The 19410-nt window shown below is 45.8% G+C and overlaps 2 protein-coding genes across 8 annotated transcripts; both read right to left on the bottom strand.

Moving 5' to 3' along the window:
• Positions 1–646: 646 nt before the first annotated feature.
• Positions 647–6260, bottom strand: B3GNT9 (UDP-GlcNAc:betaGal beta-1,3-N-acetylglucosaminyltransferase 9). Of its 2 annotated transcripts, none has more exons than XM_035119554.3 (2): positions 5947–6260; positions 647–2136 (listed from the first exon to the last, which is right to left on the bottom strand). In XM_035119554.3, the coding sequence occupies exon 2, from the start codon at positions 2064–2066 to the stop codon at positions 840–842; it is 1227 nt and encodes a 408-aa protein (XP_034975445.3). In that variant the 5' UTR covers positions 2067–2136; positions 5947–6260; the 3' UTR covers positions 647–839. The 2 variants fall into 2 exon arrangements, with proteins under 2 accessions (XP_034975445.3, XP_088528181.1); XM_088672055.1 differs by lacking the exon at positions 5947–6260 and adding an exon at positions 4493–4630.
• Positions 6261–8098: 1838 nt separating this feature from the next.
• On the bottom strand, positions 8099–19400 carry TRADD (TNFRSF1A associated via death domain). Of its 6 annotated transcripts, none has more exons than XM_035119562.3 (5): positions 19267–19400; positions 15629–15780; positions 14108–14388; positions 12467–12713; positions 8099–11268 (listed from the first exon to the last, which is right to left on the bottom strand). In XM_035119562.3, the coding sequence occupies exons 2-5, from the start codon at positions 15768–15770 to the stop codon at positions 10961–10963; spliced, it is 978 nt and encodes a 325-aa protein (XP_034975453.3). In that variant the 5' UTR covers positions 15771–15780; positions 19267–19400; the 3' UTR covers positions 8099–10960. The 6 variants fall into 6 exon arrangements, with proteins under 6 accessions (XP_034975453.3, XP_088528185.1, XP_088528183.1 ...); XM_088672059.1 differs by having other exon boundaries at positions 15629–15774; positions 19267–19381; XM_088672057.1 differs by having other exon boundaries at positions 18951–19313.
• Positions 19401–19410: the final 10 nt, after the last annotated feature.

The following is a 19410-nucleotide window of genomic DNA, read 5'->3' as shown; positions in this document are numbered from 1 at the left end:
CATGATTGAAATATTATGCTGATATGCAGCAATGCCTCGGAGCCGTCGTGACTGCGGCCATGCCTTGCCTCGCCCTTGCCCGCCCTGTCACCCCCTCTCGCCTGCCCGACCCTCCCGTCCCATAGCTGCCAAGTTCTCCCTTTTTTTAAGGGAAATTCCTTCATGCTGAATAGGCTTCCTCGCGAGAAAAGGGAAAACTTGGCAGCTATGTCCCGTCCTCTCCAGCCAAGCAGTGTAGCCGCCGACGCTGCCAGCCCCAGAAGCACAAGGTGGCTGCTGCCGCCGCCGCCACGGGCCCTATAGCCCCGCCCACGTTCCCACTTCGTGGCCCCGCCCCTGAACGACCGTGGCTCCCCCCCCCAGTTTTGATCCTGGCTACGCCCCTGCTTTACAACCTTTGCAGACCTTTCTAAACATATGTACCGTATTTGCATGGGTGAATTTTGCAGTCTTTCTTTGAGCCTATTCTGAGCATATGTATTTCGTATGTTTGGACCTCTGGGAGTTATGCTTGTTAAGTGTAGACAATACTGAACTAGAGGAACCACTGGTAGGACTTCGTAGAAGACAGCTTGCTTCGCCCCTATGTTCCTGAGGGCTGCTTCTGTGATTGCAAACTCCTTGTGAGCAAACAAAGGGAACTACATTGGATTCCACTCCATATATTTTCACCACTAATACAACTGCAGAAATTAGGGTTGGCTTAAACAAGCATTTCCATCACTTGATATCTCCGCCTAAAACACTGTACCTAGGTTTCAAGCAATGTCGGATGATGTGCAAGTCGCATCAGCAGTGCTAGGCCTGTGTGATGTTCCTTCACTCATGCAAGTCAATCCTTATGTCGCATAATCTTTGGGAGGCTCTTTAGTTTTGATTTTCCACCGGAAAGCCTTCTTTACATGCTTCTTTTGGGTGCAAGAGAGCCGTGGGTTGTGCAGCAGGTTCCACATTAGCCAGATTTCAGCTCCCTTCAGGCTGTGGACTACCATGAGATCTTTGTAAAAACAAGGATCAAAGGTCTGCAAGTTTGGAGCAGCAGAGGGCTTGGTTATTCCAAATGTCTTGAACCCTTCATGCAAGGTGGGCTTCAGGTTGAGTCTTTGTAAGCACATGCCTAGGAAGACATCATCAATAGGAAAGAGTTCTACCTCCCCACAAGCCTGAGAGAGTTTCTTCATGGTGCTGCTGGAAAGTAAGAACCCACCACCCCCAGCATAGGCTGGATACATGCTGAGCCCATACATTGTCTCCGGAATGTAGTATTTGCTCTTGCGGATTCGGATTGGGTGCGCATTATAGATGATGTCCCCAACAAATAGGTCATCGGATGGATCACGCCTCTCCAGGAAGTTGACAATGTTTTCCACGTTGACGAAGACGTCGGCATCGCCTTTGAATATGAACTTAGTACTGAAACAAAACTCATGAGCCCAGTTTAGGAAATGTATCTCCTTCAAGGTCAAATTGAAGAAAGTGTCAAGGAAGTCCCACAACAAGATGTCTCGATACATCTGGCTCTCCTGATGAACAAGACTCTCCCACACTGGCAGCGCTGTTTTGTTCTTTGGGACCCCCAGGAGGAAAACCCTTTGCACCTGCGCCCCATTGACCAGCCCTTCTCTTCCCCAAGTTTTCCGTACAATCTCCCGGCGGTCAAAGTCCTCTACCAGTGACTTTATGGCGATGAGCAAGAAGGGGCCCCCTGGGTTCCTCTTGCATTTCTTTGGCTGGTTAATGAGAAGGTCAAACTTGCGGTTGTCTTTGTTCCTCAGGTAACGCTTAAAATCAAAAGCAGGCTGCGTTGAGGGGGGCAGAGTAGTGAGCATGGCATCTTGCTCGCCAGGTTTCATTGAAGAAATCATTTTGGCCTTCTGCACTGCAGTCTGTTTCTGCAGGGCGATGGGAACGTGGAAGACCCTACGAGTCGCCACTAATGGTGGCTTCTGACCTTTCGCCTTTTCTTCTCTAAGGGAAGTGTGGCCCAGTTGAGAATAAAGTATGGTGAAAAGGACGACCACGAGGACGAGTGTGCAAATGGCATCAGCCTTGAATTGAACTCTCATTGTTCCCAGAAATCTCCACTAAGAAACATGCAGTATTGTGTTAGGGGGATTGTCTGTAGTCTACATCCATCTGCAGAGAAAAGAAACTGGAGGTCAGGGTAGAGTCTATAGCACATTTAGTTAGTTAAATTTCTCTTCTACATTTTGTTCCAAAGGAGTCCAGGATGCTAAATCACAAAAGATCAAAACACTGGTTTTTGTTGTTGTTGAAGACCATTTAATACATTTTAAAACTTCTGGAAACATTCCAAAAAGGCACAGTGAATAATTTCAAGGCTGTTGAGAATATTTGAATCATCAAATGCCCAGTTGTTAGGGAAACAGATGCACCTCATGAAGAAGGGCACCCATAAATTGGAACCCTCTACCACAAAGATACTTTGGCCACCTCATGAGAAGAGAAGACTCCCTGGAAAAGACCCTGATGTTGGGAAAGATGGAGGGCACAAGGAAAAGGGGACGACAGAGGACGAGATGGCTGGACAGTGTTCTTGAAGCTACAAACATGAGTTTGATCAAACTGCGGGAGGCAGTGGAAGACAGGAGTGCCTGGCATGCTATGGTCCATGGGGTCACAAAGAGTCGGACACGACTAAATGACTAAACAACAACAACCACCACCACCACAAAGACCCTCTTTTAAAGTTTAAACCCTACAAATTCACTGAGGAGGGAAAGCCAGAGTAAGTGTCACTGTCTGCCCTGGTATAAAAGGACTCAGTCAGGCCCAAACCATTGGTTGTGTACAGTTTTAATAGCTGAAGCTATTGGTGGTCTCAACCAGAGCTGGCATGAGGGGTCTGGACTGGGGGCTCCTAGTTTTAAGTTTCCTCACAATTTCACACATACATTTTAGTAAAGCTTCAAACTTGTTCCCAAGTTTTCTTTATTTCCCCCTTCCTAGAAATACATTTTGCTTTGGGTTGGTGTCTTCTTTATTGTCTTTTTTTTTTAAAGTCACCAGTAAGCTGCTATGGGAGCCTTTTTTTTTTTAGCTGGAGAGTGGAATACAATTTTTTTAAATAAATAAAACAGTATGTCAAGAAATCAGGTTTTTCCTGATTTAGGCCTTGTCCCAAAAGATGTAGCAGTACAAAATATCTTAATAGGTTGTGTCAGTATAGGGACAGGAGATTGGGTGTGGGGTTGACACTATATCATGGTGAATGGTAAGAACTCAGTATATGCTCAAAAAGATCTTTCCTGCCCGTCATATTACATGCAAACATTTTCTGGGACATGATGCAACTTTGTGACCCTGACTCCAGAGCCCAGCAATGTTGACTCCTGGCTCCAATTAAGTTCTGACTTGTTTTCATGCAAATTTGCCCCAGTATTATTTCAGATCTGAGATGCTAATGGCAACCTTAGAGAGAATTTCTGGCTGCTTTTCTCTATTCAGTTTCATGGACTCAGGCCTTGGAATAAGCCGTGCCGAAGATGGAAATCTACAGTTTCCATGACTTACAGATACAAGCCTGCCAATATTTAGACCAGCCATCAGCTTAATTTGCAAAAGTCAATAAAATCTGGTTGGTTCAGAACCTGTAACTTCTTTTACTTATGGGACAGGAGACCCATGAAGTCTCATTCAAACGACAAAACATCTGTTTAACAGCAACAAAATGACGACACCCCCTTCAGTAAATTCTACTGCTGAAATTTTAAAAGTTGGGGTAACCCAGAGTTGATTTCTGGGTGAATGGACTGCAAACTTAATGCAATCCTGATACTCAAAAACTAACTGCTAAGCTCAGAATTCTTTCCTTCCAAGTATATGCCTTTTGCACCAACCCCCATAGTGGATTTCAGGGAACTAGTAAAAAAAAGAGAGAGATAAAATCCCACAAGCCTGAAGCCTGCCCACTCTGAAATAGAGGGCTCTCCTCTATTAAGTAAGACCCCAGGCAGGTTATACCATTCCCCCATGGTGGGGGACGCCATTCGCCACGCAAATATAAAAATGTAAGGCAGGCACTTTGATTCTTCTGTGTGCAACAGGAAATCCCAGAAGGAAGAGAATGATGGAATGAAGCAGATCCAGATGTTCTGCTCTGCCATGACTCTGCATATCTGGCTCAAAGCAGGAGGGGCATTTGGGGGCCTTCCCAGATTTGGAGGGGAAGGGAAGGGAGCTCAGGAAATGGAAACAAATATGTTATCTACAGACTAAATTATATTCTGGCGTTAACTCCCCCAGTGACCCTGCTGTGCTCACTACAAACCTGTTCTCTGACTGGCCCTTTTGCCTCCCGTCAGCATCAAGATCTTCATGACTAAACAACAACAACATCAAGATTCCCTTCCTAAACTCCAGGCGATAACCCTAAACCCTGTTTTTCTCCTTGTTTAGCCAGATTCCTTCCAACGTGTCTTTTGGGTGGATGCCAGGTTCCGTGAAAAATGCAGGCTCTGGATAGACTGACCTGAGAGCTGTCTTGATGGGAAGGCCGCCACAGAAAACCATCGTGGTAATGCAAAAACAAACAAAAAATGCCCACTCTACTAGGTAGTAAAGGCTTTCTATGTATTCTTCCCCAACTGCCAGAAATAAAAAAGTAAACTCTTTGACAGCATCTGAATGCCAGGCAGAATGCCAGCATCGCTATATCGTCACTGCCCCTAGCAGGGGGAAGAATTCTGTATTGCAACAGCCCTTCCATAAAAAAGCAAGATATGCTACGCCTACTACCCAAATTCCTCTACAAGCACTTTTATAGTGCCTCCACTTCTGGGAGCAAAAATTGCAAGGTTAGTGCTCTGGCTTATATAGAAAGGACTCTGCACATGCCCAGAGGCCTGCCCTTACTGATAAGTGAACATGTTTCTAGAGCATGAGAAGGGAAGCTTGAAGTCTGCTCACCCTGAAAGAGAAGCACCTGGCCCTCCAGATGCTGTTGAACATCTGGATAAGGCTAACCATGACTGCTAGTTAGGATGCCTGCATTGTATACTGTCTGCAGGATCAAGAGTGACATGCCTCTGAATATGGTTCCTGAAGCACCACAGCAAGGCAGAGTGCTGCTGTGTTCAGGTTCTTCAGCATGGATGGAGGGATGTGTGTGGATTAATTGCATAGGACCCAGCCATGGGGAAACATTTTCAATCCAAGGGCCACATACCTTCATGGAAAACCACCCAGGGGCTGCTTGCCATCTGAGGACAGGGCCAAAGGCAAAAATGGACCGAGCAATGCACATAGCATAAGCTCTATTTCAGCCACACACCCCTCTCCATCCATCCTTCCAGGCAAGCGAGACACATGGTCACAATTCAAGGCTGTATTCCAGTCAGCAAAGCACTCAAGGAGGAGCAAACAAGGCCTTTGTCTCAGGGATGAATGTCCCAAGGACCAGATGGAGAGGTCCAAAGTGCTGCATCCTGGTCCTGAGGTTACTTGCTGCTTCCATAGGATGTATACAGTAGGAGGAAGCTGGCCCATGCAGCTCAATAATATATTGACTGCCAGTGGCTCTCCAGAATCTCAGAAAGGGGGTCTTTTCCCAGAGATTACCATACTTACCACGCAGACAGTTGGTGCTTAGCCACCAACCTTGGCTCTTCTTTGTTCCCCCAATGGAAAATGTGTGCGGGAGGATCTCGGCAAAAGCTGCATGCACAAACTTTCTCCCCTCCCTATATATTAACTGCAGCATTTGCACAGTCTAGCCGACACAGGTAAGGTATGCCTCTTGCAGTGAACGAGCCAGATGTGCAGACTGGGGAGGAAAAGGAGAGTTCGTTTGCTGCTTGTGAATGGCAATGAGAAATCTAACACAGGCGCAGGAAGGGTGGGGAGAGGTTTAGGTTAAAGCTGGAGGGCAGGCCAGCTCCTGTTTGCAAATGGGTCCCTGAACAAACCAAAAGGCTTGGTACTTACATCCAGTGCAATCTTGTCAGTAGCATTGCATCTCCCTTCGGTAACGTTTGGATAAAAGGTTGCCAAGTAGGCACATCTGGATCCGATTAGCTCTGGCATTCCTCAGCCTCTGATCATATAGCCCAGGAAATCCTAGCTGAGTTACGCAATCCTGGCTCTCTTGCCTTTCCGTGCATTTTCAGGAGAAGCACCCAGTCTGTGTGCCGGATTGTGTGCAAACATGGCTGGGTCCTCCTCCTCCTCTCCCCTTGTCTTCTCTCCAAACCCTGTCTTTCTCTGTGTCTGTGTTGGCAAGAGAGCCCCCTCAGTGGTGTGTTGAGAAACGGAGCTCAGCTGGCCTCCAAGTGCTGGTCACATGACCTGAGCAGATGTTTCTGTCCAAAAAGAGTCAGGAGAGCTCTGGAGTACTACTGCTTCAGATGCATGCCAACAGCAGGGAGGGGGCGGGGGCGGAGAGGAGTTGGATGCACATGTGAAGGGTCCGTGTCTGTATGTGTTCACGCAACGACAGATTGCCTCATGAAATCTGGTCAGACTGAGTGCCATCATGTTACCACCCCAATAAAGTTAGCGCCTTGTAAAAGAGGAAATGACTAGCGTTGCAAAGTGTCGTTCCAACAAGTTCATTCTTGTATAATAGCCATTGGGATTTGGGGGATGTTGGTTAGTCTACTGACCCCACACTGAGGACAAAATGTGATGAAGTTTGCATTTAAAAGTGGACTTCCCTAATTTCCACCTTCCCAAATGATACATGAACTGGATTTTGAATCCTTCAAAATTCACATTTCTCAGAGTTTGGCAATGCACTTTTCCAGCCAAGTAATGCGTCCAAAAATGGATATGCAAGGGTGAAGTGTGCATAGATCAGTGGAAATAACATACAAAGATGCATTCTATTAAGCAAAATTGCATACCAAAATCGGCATATTAGGAGAAATTTTTATGAGGGCTTAAAAAAAAAAATCGCAAACTGATATATAAATGTGGGGAGCAGGTCTGAAAAACAAGAAACCAAAATAGAAAAGATTTTTCCCTTCCCTATCCCAGAGTCTGCTTTTTCCTCCTCCTTTTTTCAGTGGTCTGTACTTTAGTTCATCAGAGCAGGCAAACTCACAGGCTGCTTCCAGCCCATGTACGGTAGTTGCTTAAGGTATCTCGCCAGCCCACCAAAAACTGGGCACGTCTTCCTTGACTCACCTTGCAAAGGAGCATCTTCTCGCTCTGGCATGCTGCTGTTGCAAGGAGGACTTAGGACTTAGGAAACAGGAAGAACTGCTTAAAGTGTCTGTTCCACCAACCATTTTATGTTGAAACTAGGTAGCAAGAAAGTGAAGGAAACTGAAATGGGCAGATTGGCCCTTCCTAGTACTAGGAGACGTGGGTGGCGTGGGTTAAACCACAGAGCCTAGGGCTTGCTGATCAGAAGGTCGGCGGTTCGAATCCCCGTGACGGGGTGAGCTCCCATTGCTCGGTCCTAGCTCCTGCCAACCTAGAAGTTTGAAAGCATGTCAAAGTGCAAGTAGATAAATAGGTACCGCTCCAAGCGGGACAGTAAACAGCGTTTCCATGCGCTGCTCTGGTTCACCAGAAGCAGCTTTGTCATGCTGGCCACATGACCTGGAAGCTGTACGCCGGCTCCCTCAGCCAATAACGCGAGATGAGCGACACAACCCCAGAGTCAGTCATGACTGGATCTAATAGTCAGGCGTCCCTTTACCTTTACCTTAGTACTAGGGCAGTACTCAAAGCATGTACTGTAGTCTTATGGACGACTAGGGTAGGTCCCAAATAATGGTGTATTTCCACCACCTACGAAAAACTTACCATACATACCTTTTTTGCCCTCGCGTTCTCTGACCATCAGTGCCAGTTTTAAACTGCCTTCTGTACTGCCTTGTTACGTTTTGCTACAATTGTCTTAATCTAGATGTTGGCAAACAATGTGAACAGGACCAGCAGTCCCTGGGGGTCTCTCTCCACACCCACACACCCATGTCAGTAAATCCTTTTGCTCAGCTTGGACCAAAGTCGTCTTCCCACGGTCAGCTTGACACTGCTCCAAACTTTCAAGTGCTGCTAAAACTATTTAAAAACATGAAACTCTCTTTTGGATTCCAACAAATTCCCGAGAGGTATCTCCACGAGTGCATTCCCTTTTAAACATTGAGCAGCATGTTTATTTGATTTTTGCCTTATCTTCCATGTGTTTAAAAATGAAAGCCACAACAAGGTGGGGAGAGACACAATTCGAAGATTGTCAAGACATACATTGAGAAAAGTGCTGTGATATAAAAGCAGGATTCTCAAAAGATACAAATCATGGTATTAAAAATCAGTGTCTATCAGAAGAGAGTATTGTGTAGAAAACCTACAGGGCAGAAAACAAGGCAATACAAAAGTGGTAAAAATTCACTTTGCAAAAATATCAGCCTGTACCAATTGTGTTCTAATTTATCAATATCTTCCCCTGAGTTGCGGTTACTCTTCCACATGGTGAAGCAATTTTGCTGAAGCTAAAGATGATTGGCTGGATGAGGGAGACACATACACTGGGGAAATCCCGTGTAGGCTGCCTTGAGAACTTCCATCATGGAAAAACTCTAACTCTGCTCCCATTGCTTGGGGGATATCACTTTTCATCGGGCAATTTTATGGGTTTTTAAATTGTACCATTTCTCATCATGCATTAGATTTTCAATAGTGCAGACTATCTTCCAGAGAAATTAATGCAGCAGAATTGAGTGGTTCAGGACACAGTCAGTCAATACCTTTGTAAATGCATGCATTCTCTTTATAACATTTGTAACTGGGCAAGGCAGGAGGGACCCTTGTACTGCCAGGCCCTCAGACAGTTTTGGAAACACATTACCACAATACCTATGGTCTAGAGGTATTGTATCTTTAATGAAGCCAACCTGACTCTACAGAATGATGCTCTCCCTTTAGTTAATTGCCTTTACACCCAAATGATATGCACCACTTGTCTTTGTTGAGTTTATGTTTTGCGTATGTATTTGTAAAAAACTGAAGACACCAGTAAATAAGGATCAAGATGATAGGTTTTTAAAATGACGTTTATACCCGTAGAGAAGGGCCAGTAGCAAGGGGAAAGGTCCCTGGCATTGCCAGAGGTGGCTGGGAAAGACTTCTGTCTGAAACTCTGGAGAACTGCCAACTGATGGAGACAATCCTGATCTAAATGGACTAAGGTTCTGACTCAGTACAATATATATTCCCATGTTCTGATTCACAGATTTAGGGCACTAACCATTCCTTCATTTGTGTGCTATACCAGATTGTGCTGAAAACAGAATGGAATGTCGAATGACTAGACCCAGACATTCTCAGCACCAGCAAGGTTGCTTTGTGCACTCCCATGATCCCTAGCTAACAGGACCAGTGGTCAGGGAAGGAATTGTAGTCCAAAACATCTGGAGGGGCGAAGTTTGGGGATGCCTGCTCTAAGCAATTATCAGACTGGTTTTTTACACATAATGTTTTGTTTAAACCGTGCTTGGTTCTTAGACAAACCAAGAGTTAACCACAAGTTATCCCACAGACAGTCACCATGGCTTGTTTTTCAAAAGCTTGGTTTCTTTTCCAGCTGCTCTTGCCTCGTGCATTTGTAGCTTACTAAGTGTCTGTGATGGGGTGTTCAAACATACCATAGTTAAACAAGGGTGCTAGGTTCACACACAAGACTAAGCCATAGTTAAAACAAACCAAAGTTCATAAGCCAACAATAAACTATGGCTTCAGACTGTGGTTTGTTGGCAGTGAACAAACCATAGTTAAGCTGTATGGCAGGATTTATACATAATGCTATGCCATGATTTAATAAACTATTGGTTGATAAACAGCGGTTTAAGATTACGTGTGAAACGGGCATCTATAAATGTGCAGAGGATCCAAGGGAGGTAGCTGTCATCATGAACCATGGACAGCTACCAACCCAGCCATGCCTCCTTTTCGGGGGGGGGGGGAATGGTGCTAAAGCAGACACAGCCATAAGACTGAAAGCAAACAATGAGGCAAGAGAGAGCCTACTGTTCCTTCCTGGAAGAGAATCTGGGATACAATAATGTCACTGAGGTGGATCCTCTGTGCAAGGAACTGCAGACAACATGCTCCTGTAAGTAAGCATTGCAGCAGCACAATTGGTATGACACTCAAGAATGACTCCATAAGAAGTGTAAAATGTTGGTGCAGCCTGTTCATGGAAATGCCACCTAGCGCTGGTTCACACATGCAGTTTCAACTCTGCTGACTGCAGCATCAAGTGGAGCTTGTAGGAATGAATAGGTCATTGCAGATCGAATACCCCTTGCCACCCCAAAAAACATTTTCCTAGCCCCTATTTCCAATAAGAGTCAGTTCACACATTCAACTGCATGCTAGATTAAGTTATGCCAATGATTTGCAATCCATTGTGTGAACTGGCTGCATTGGAAAGTACCACTTTTTAAAGTTGACTTTGGACAATATGACTGTCCTAGCCAGATCATTAATCTGAGGATAGCTCGCTTTTGTATGCACATTTCCATATAACATCATTATTTGATGCTACAGTCAGTAAGTGCTGAGAACTACCTTTATTCAGGCACAGCCTAGCTAGTTATTTAGACCGTTCCTGAAAGTCACGCATCTTTTCCTTTTCCTGCTATTGCATTGCTGAGATAGATATAGATAAATCTTTATTACGGTCACCGACCAGCACGCATTGCTGAGATATTCTGAAACCGCTGAGGCCTTTGTCCAGATGCTACTGTAAGATGAAAGATGTTTCCCAAGACCATCCATATTTCAGCACTGAAGTAGTACACTGAATTTCAGCCTCAGTCCTGTGCTGGTTATTCTTGAGGCTGGTTCTGCCAGTGGCAAGGGCCACAGCTGGTCTGGCATCAAATGTCTACAGTGCGGTCAAGAGGTGTAGAAAGGCACATGAATGTGCAGCGTCACTGGCCCTGCAACTCATAGTCTCAAGTGAGGACTGGCCCCCCCTCATGTCCTCTTACAACGTTTTGTCATTCTGGTGGAGACACAGAAGCTCCTCAGCCAAGCTGATGAGGCCATTCTCCTCCAGGGCGGCAACCAGTCTTTGTATGGTGGCTCTCTTGCCTTCTGAATCAATGAACCTGCGGAGAAGCTGGTAGGCTTGCTCATAGAGGCCCTCCCGGTCGTACTCTATGGCCAGGTTGTCGATGACAGGATCCCGAAGGGCCCGGCAGTTGACCTGCAGAGACCGGCCCACCTGCTTCCACTTCTTGGACACGAGTTTGGCAAACGTCTGGTGGTCGTCTGGAGAGATTTTTCTGTTGGCTTGGGAAGGAAACAACAAAAAACAAATCTTAACTCATCATGTCGTTCCGTGCAAAACAAAAAAATAGGGTTGTATCCAAATGAATGGACTGATGTTAGTCAATGGGTTCATTGCTTTTAATGGGACTGCTCTAAATATGGAGAGCTCTGGATTCAACTCTACCAATATGTGGGAGAAGGGGACTCACTACTTGCTTGCCAGGACCAGCCCTGGACCGCATGAGACTTCTGAGGTAGAGGAGGAGGATGCTGTTGACCCTACTACTGACCAATAAACCTCCCAAGACCACTGCCTGGGAAAATATCCCACTCAGAGAGACTAAAAGCTTGGAGGAACCCAACAGGCCCTGACTGCTTTCCAGTGGTGGCTGATGCTCATGTCCCAAACATGTCCAGAATGGGACATGTTGGGACAGAAAGCAGTGAGGTCAACAGTAGTCAGGGCCAGAACCAATGGCAGGCAGAGCCAACTAATCTGAGCTTTGCCTCAATCCTTCCTCCTGCGGTGTTTACTGAGGGCAAAACTGAGACTCAGGAAATTTTAGCCTGGCAACTGAGGTCACTCTCTAGTACTGGTTGTAAGTCACAGGGCAGGCAGGTGGAGGCTGGCTGAGGTTGGTTGGGGAAGTGCCCCATTTGCCTTAACAGAGCAGCCTCAACTGCTGGCCTCATCCCCTCATTCCTGAGGCACCAAAATCTCCACCAAGAGCAAGGCTGAACGGAAGTGATATCTGGGTGTGCAGCACAACTCTCCTTAAGTCCTATCCATGAGGAGGACACCTGACTTCTCAGCTGCTGTTCCAGAACAGGACTCCAATGAAAGCTCAGGGGGGGGGGGGGGGTGAGGCAGCAACACCAACTCTTGAATCTGCTCAGATGAAACCTAACCAGTGCTCAATCAACATCTAACCTTGCAAGTACTCCTTGTGTGATTTCTGGCTGGACAACTCTACTACTATCCTGAATCTTCTGATATTTTTCTTCCCCTTCAGAAACTTTACAATACGAAACTATAAACAGCAAACAGTCCTGCTGCAAAATAACACCACGTTTTCAGAGTTTTCCTTGAGATGACATAGGCAAATTTGTCCAGCTCTCTCCTTTTAGTGTGCACCTGTTTATTTTTATTTTTTGGTCTTGTAACTAGTTCTTATTCAAAGTGATCAAGTTCTCCCAATTTCCTCTTGGAAACACTTACCGAACTGCCGGCCCTGGAAAGTGAAGGTGTCTCCCTTTGGCAGAGACCCTGAGATCTCCACAGAACTGTAAGATGGAGGCAAAGAATTCAAAGATGGAGGTGAAGAACTCAAAGATGGAGGTGAAGAATTCAAAGATGTAGGTGAAGAATTCAAAGAAGGACCCTTGTTGTCATTGTTGTCCAGAAAGGAACAGTTCCTGAGAGATTCCTCCAGCTCGGTGATCTCTTCATCCCTGAGACGGTTAGGCTGAAATGGAGAACCAACGTAGTACAGTGGTTTAAAAATGCTGGGCTAGAACTTGGGAGACCAGGCCTCAAATCCCCACTTGGTGAGGAAGCTCACTGAGTGACCCTGGGCCAGTCACTGCCTCCCAACCTAGTCTACCTCATAGGGCTGTTGTGAAGATAAAATGGGGAGGGAGAGGGTTACCATATACATTGACTTGAGCTCCCTGGAGGAAAGCAAGATATAAACATAGTAAATACAATATGTAACATACCAAAAAAGCACAAATCACCTGCCCCATTAATTTTACCTGTAAACTAGCTGGTTCAGTAATAAGCCCTATAAAAAAATTCAGCACCCATGATGTCTATTCTGTTAGTTCCTACATTCAGGTGTGCTGCCAAATATATATGTTTGGGCTGCTTGCTGGGCTCTGGGAAGGCTGCAGGAGGGCCCTGGGGTGCTCTCAGCGCCTGCCTGTAACCTCCCCAAAGCTTAGTAAGCAAGGAAATCCCACTGAGTGTGTGGGCAGAAAAAAGCAAATAAATGGAGAGCAGGGAACAGCAGGTTTTCCACACTCTTCGTTTATTTATTTCACCCCACCACCTGCATAAGGTTTCACTTATGTATGCAAAGTGAGTGTGAATTGTTGGCCAACTCAGTTCCCTGAGAAGGTAAACTGTCACTTTAATAATAATAATAATAATAATAATAATAATAATAATAATAATAATAATAATAATAATAATTCTAGTCCTATTTGTTAAAAAACAGAGTTCAAAGTGGATGAGCAATGCCTGCTGAGATCTGTGAAGAATTGCAGGGCTTGTGGGGTGGGAAAAGATGGGGCTTCCATGCCCCACATTGTTCCTTGTCTTTTCTCAGAAAGGCATAAAGACACATTGTGTCAAAGAAAAGTGGGCACCTTTGCCCAAGCTGCAGAATCCAGCTTTCCTTGACGCAAAACTCGGACGGTTCGCATGCTGAATTTTCCTCTTAATTCTCTAACTTGGACGCTAAATAGCAGGAGTTGGGAAGCTCTGGCCGGCAGACCAAACTGGGTGCAGCACAAGTCCCAATTGGGTCCACAAGACTGCTTCTCCCAAACCATTCCCGCCCGTCCCATACGGGACGTCATGTGTGATGTCCTGTGTTCAGCCTTTTGATGAGCACAGGCCTGGCCACGCCCCTTGCGCTGAGGTTCCCAAGTGCCCAGCTGGCTCTCAGGTTCTTGGGAAAGCTCTGGACAAGAGACTTTGTTCGGTGGGTAAGTCAATCCACCTGTCATGTATTGGTGGGCTATCAACACCTCTCCAAGTTGGCCCGCAGGGACAAGTAACAATCCGGCTCACCCAAAGGTTCCAGGCTCCTGCCATATAGCCACCCACGCAGCCCAGCATTTCTCTTACTCGCACCTTTTCATGGTAGATGCACTCAAGGCACCTCTCCTCCTCCCGGATCATGGCGTCCAGCTTCTCAGAGCCAGTTTTCAGCTCCATCTGGACAGGGACTAAGGTGGACATGGACAAGGAAAGTTTGAGGTGATTCTGGAGGGAGTCTTGGAGGTGTCCCTCGCGATAGCTTTGCAGGAATCTCCGGCAGTTATCTTCCTTGCAGAATTTGAGCTGGATTATCAGGTGAGGGTCGCTGCAATGGACCTTCAGCACGTCTACCCCATTGAGGCTACCCGTTGAATCTGGGGAAGAGAGCGGGGAGGAAAGTTAGCGGTGGCTGTCAGGTTTTCCACTTAGCGAACATAAGAATCCACTTTATTCTGAGTCAGACCATTGGGTTATCAAGCTCAGTACCTTCTACAATGAATGGCAGCAGCTTTGCAGATATATATTTTTCAGTCGTGTTCTATGCTGTTAAGTCAGGGGATAAATTAAATAAATTTTGTATAATCTTCCAAAATGCAACAAACAAACAAACAAACAAACAAACATACACACAGAGAGAAAAATAGCACATTTACAAGAAAATCTAAAGTGCTGCTGCAAGCTACAGTGCAGACAAAAGCTTCTCTATGTTCTACTTATTATTATCTTTATGACTAAAGCAAAGGAGAGGACTTTGACCACCTTGGCCTGTAAATTCTACAGGTTGTGAAAGAGACTTCCCTGGAGAGTTCCAATGAGTGGAAGTCTCTTAGCAAACAGAGCACAGATTCAGAAGATAAGTTGCTGCGTTCTAGGACTGCAGAGTGGTGTGCAATGTTTGGGGAAGGACTCAAACATTTTGGCGGAGCATCTGATTTGAATGCAGAAGGACCCAGGAAGGGCTAGAGAAGACCTGTGCCTGAAGCCCCGGAGAACTGCTGCCTGTCTGTGTAGACCAGGGGTTGTCAACCTGGTCCCTACCGCCCACTGGTGGGCGTTTCAGGATTCTAGGTGGGTGGTAGGGGGTTCTACGGCACAAGCTGAATCCTCCTTCCATTGAGCACTAGTGGGCAGTAAGGCAAATTTACCATCAAGAAAGATGCATTAGTGGGCAGTAGGTATAAAAAGGTTGACTACCTCTGGTGTGTAGACAATACTAAGCTAGGTGGTCCAATGGTCTGACTTGGTATAAGGTGGTTTCCTAGGCTCCCGTTTAAACCAGGACTGGAATCTCCCTTTATCTTTAGGGCCAATGTTCTAGCTCAGAGGCAGATCACCTGCTTGGCATGCAGAATGTCCTGGGTACTTGGCATCTCCAAGTAGAGCTGGGAATGTCCCACGCCTGGGACCCTGGAGAGTTGTTGCCAGTCAGAGTAGTCAGTACTGAGCTTGATGAGCCCAATGGTCTGACTCACCAGCTTGCAAAGATTTGGACTTGGGAGAAGCTTAAGTTGCAAGAGCAGCTCAGAGGTAAAGATGCTGAGCGACAACAGGCAAATGGTGCCGTCTTCAATGAGTTGCTGGCTTGGGGCACTAACGGCAACACAGAATACATACCCGCTAGTGCCAACTTGAGAGCTTTGAACACGCAGGGCTTCTGCTTTGGGTCTCCATACATCACAGGAAGAAGGACCTTTTCCGATGTTGACTGCACAAACAGGTAGGCGCTTCCCACCCAAACATCAGAAGCATCTCCCATCTTTCTGCCTCTGAAAGTAAACAAAAGAATTCGTTGACTTTTTTTAAATCTAACAATATTTATATAGAACTCAATCCACAAAGATAGCTACATAAAATAATATAAACTATTCATATAAAGATCAAACTTTTAAAACAAATGGACGTGAGATTCATACTAGGGGTCAAATCCCCACTCAGTCATAAAGCTCACTGGGTGACCTACCGGTAGGGCCAGTTAGCATCTACAGCAAGGGTCACAAACCTTTTTCAGTCGTGGGCCGGTCCACTGTTCCTCAGACCATGTGGTGGGCTGGACTATATTTTTGGGGAGGAAATGAACCGATGCCCCACAAATAACCTAGAGATGCATTTTAAATAAAAGGACACGTTCTACTCATGTAAAAACACGCTCAATCCGCAAGCCGGATTGAGAAGGCGATTGGGCCACATCCAGCCCCCGGGCCTTAGGTTGCCTACCCCTCATCTACAGTATTAGCCTAACCTACCTCACAGGGTTGTTGTAATTGATCAATCAATCAAATAAATAAGTAATATGGGAAAAGCTTTGGGGAGTCCAGTGCCATCACACAATTATTTTAAGGATGGCTTCCTGGACTCACGCCAAAACAGACTTCATAGGGGACTTAACCCATAATTGACCCCATTGTGCTTCTTCGATGCTTCTCTTGAGGTCGTTTCCCCAGGCTCATGGAAATATTGTGTATCCCTCATAACAAAGTCTAATAATGGCTTATATTAAGCAGAACGCAGTACCTATTTGGGGACCTATAACAAAAGGATCCAACTTTTGTCAGAGTCCCAATGCCTTCTCCTTTGTGTTCCACCTGCTTTAGCAAACAATCAGATCTGCATTATTTGAAACCAGTCTGCCTTATTGATTTTAGCTTGCCCCAGTATCTTTTTTTCTGGTATTGCACCGCCACCTGGAAGAATGCTTCATAATCTATGCAGCCCGTTGCCCTCCCAATCATGGAACAGGATATACTTGTCAGAATGTCTAAATTATGGGTGATCAAGGAATGGGAGAAGAGAGGAAGCACTTGGAGCCAGTCTATCACACCGTCCTCTCCATACCGATGGAGTGGATTTTACAAATGCATTAGGTATAGCCTTTAATTTGGCCTAGGACACATGGAGAAAGGGAACTGGTAATAATTTTAATCAATTGACTCAACTGGAATGCTGCATGGTATAATTTTAAATCAGGCGTTCCAAGGCCAATTTTCCCTCTGGATCTATCTAGAGTTTTAAGTGTCACCTGACTTTGTTTTCCTCTTGTGATAAACCCATTAAGTTAAGTAATTTTTTACTATTGGGTCAAATGTCCTTGTAGAACGCTAATAGGAATGGTTTGAAACAGAAATGAAATTCTCCACAATTCTGATGGGCTGTTTATTCATCCTGATCTGTTGACACAAAGCCTGCTGGGAAGTTATGCAACACTGGCAATCATTCATTCATTCATTCATTCATTCATTCATTCATGGGGTTGTAGGAAAGTTGGACAACATTGCATCAAGCAAATGCCATCCCACAGTGCATTTCCCTGTCACTTTCCTTACTGCAGAAAGTCCAATTTCATTTTGAAGCAAGTTTATGTTATTTATTTTAGAAAAATATTACAAACCACTTCAACTGCTCAATCAATCTCTAAGTAGTCTACAGGTATAGCATACATTCCATAAGCTAGTGTGCCAACACCCAATTCATGCTCGAGCCCATGATTTAATGTTGACTTTAATTTATCCATTCATAGTCTGGTTATTATGAACTTTCATATTGCAAAGCCTGAAGCAGTCTTCCCCAAGCTGGTGCTCTCCAGTTGTTTTGAACTACAACTCCCATCATTCCTGACCACTGACCATGCTGGCTGAGGCTGATGGGAATTGTAAAGTGAGAAGGGGGGTAGGATGATCTGGAGAACACCAAGCTGGGAAAAGCCTGGCCTAAAATATAATACTAGTCAACTTCTGCTTTTGCCATAAACTTATTAAAACTAGTACCGTATCAGGCCCTCTCAGAGGTCCTGGACAACTTTTGAGGCTCATCTAGCTATAAAAAAAATTAACAATAACACCTGAAAACAAAAATAAGCACCCCAAAAAGCGTGAGAGGTTTGTTTATAGAATCAGCTGTTCTGAGAGGCCATGTTCAGCACTATATGACCTCGTGTCATCAGCACCAATATCACATTTCTTGTTTGTTCAAATTTGCACCTCTAAACAGAGAGAGTGTGCCACATTTTGGTCAGGTGCTCATAAAAACAAGTCTTGAAATGTATCAAATGCAAAATAAATAAATAAATAACGCCTACATTTGAGTTTCCTCATTTCCCCAGCCCTGCAATACTGGGAAAATAATGTTGACCAGACTTGCAGGGTTGTTGTAAAAAAAAACAACAACACTGAGAAACTGTATAAGAAACACTCTGAACAAAGTTCTATATACAGTACCTGCTAAATAATACTTCGAAGTGGTGGCATTGATTTTTTTTGCCAAAGTAAAACGAACACTTCTCCGTTTCTCTTTTCCAGGTTTTTACCGAACAAGACAAACCTGACCTGCTTTGATGAGTGCATTTATTCCGGATTAAGTTATCCAAAACAGACACACATCCACCCCCAGTTTTGTAAAATGAAGTCTCTAAAACGGGTAGGTTCCTCGCTGGTCCCTGGAAGTACGGGAATATCCCACTTTTTCTCTCTTGAACACTCTCTCAAAATCCTTTTGCTACAAAAGCGAGATCCCCAATCCCAGCTGCACAAGATCCGTAGGAATGTCATGTCTGATCCGTCCCTCGGGCCGCGCAAGAGAGCAAAACATGCCCGAGCCCAGTTCCAGGAACGAAGCCGCTTCCCGGAACGCACAGAAACGAAACTGGCCTCTTTGGCCTTGGCAAATGAAAACGGATTTGCGCGTGGCTCCCCTCCCCACCCGCGCTTTTCTGAACTTGGAGGGAGAGCCTCGCCTCCCTACTTTTTTAAAATTGGCCACTTTCAACTTGGGGAAAACTCCTTGCCGCCCACTTTCTCCGTCGCGAAATCCCCGCGCTAGGCAGCGGGAGGCACGGAACGATTTGGGCCAACGGGGGGGGGCTCCCGATCGCTACCTCGAGTTGTCAGCAGCCGGAGCCTGCGACAGCGCCCACCCGCTTCCCAAGGCGGAGAGCGACCATTACCTCTTCCCTTTGCCCGATCCTGGCCGGTCCTCCTCCTCCTCCCCGCGCGCAAACAGAGTGAGCTACAGCGCTCGTCTTCCGCCTTTGCGCATTAGCCGCTCAGAAAGAGCAAAAAGGCACTTTGCTCCTGATCATGTGGCTATTAAAGGAAGATGACCCGATCCCTGAGCAATGACCCCCCCCATATGCCAGTCACGCCCCCCCACCCCATATGCTCTCTCCCACCCACAAGACCACCCCCCGGCCTTTCAAGCTTGCAAAGAATTCACAGGATTGTTTTTGCAGTTCGGGGATCTGGGGAAAGCCTAATTCCAACCTGGTGGAGTTTTTTGCTTTTTGGCAGTTTTCTCCCCGGAGAAGAATGAACCACAGTCTCTCCCCCTCCCAGCGTTTTGCGAGAGGCTACGTTGACCGGCTGGCAGACCTGCCAGTCCAAATCGAGCTCCGCTTCCCATTGGGC

Source organism: Zootoca vivipara, chromosome 6, assembly GCF_965207765.1.
Source record: "Zootoca vivipara chromosome 6, rZooViv2.hap1.1, whole genome shotgun sequence".
In the NCBI taxonomy this organism is placed as follows: domain Eukaryota; kingdom Metazoa; phylum Chordata; class Lepidosauria; order Squamata; family Lacertidae; genus Zootoca; species Zootoca vivipara.
Note: the sequence above shows the minus strand (reverse complement) of the source record. Positions and strands in the feature narration are given on the sequence as shown.

Coding starts and splice junctions, on each gene's coding strand:
- B3GNT9 (XM_035119554.3), bottom strand. CDS start 2,066: ATGAGAGTTCAATTCAAGGCTGATGCCATTTGCACACTCGTCCTCGTG.
- TRADD (XM_035119562.3), bottom strand. CDS start 15,770: ATGGGAGATGCTTCTGATGTTTGGGTGGGAAGCGCCTACCTGTTTGTG. Junction 12,714..14,107: donor AGTGCATCTACCATGAAAAG/GTGCGAGTAAGA, acceptor TCTCCATTTCAG/CCTAACCGTCTCAGGGATGA. Junction 11,269..12,466: donor TTTCCAGGGCCGGCAGTTCG/GTAAGTGTTTCC, acceptor TTCCTTCCCAAG/CCAACAGAAAAATCTCTCCA.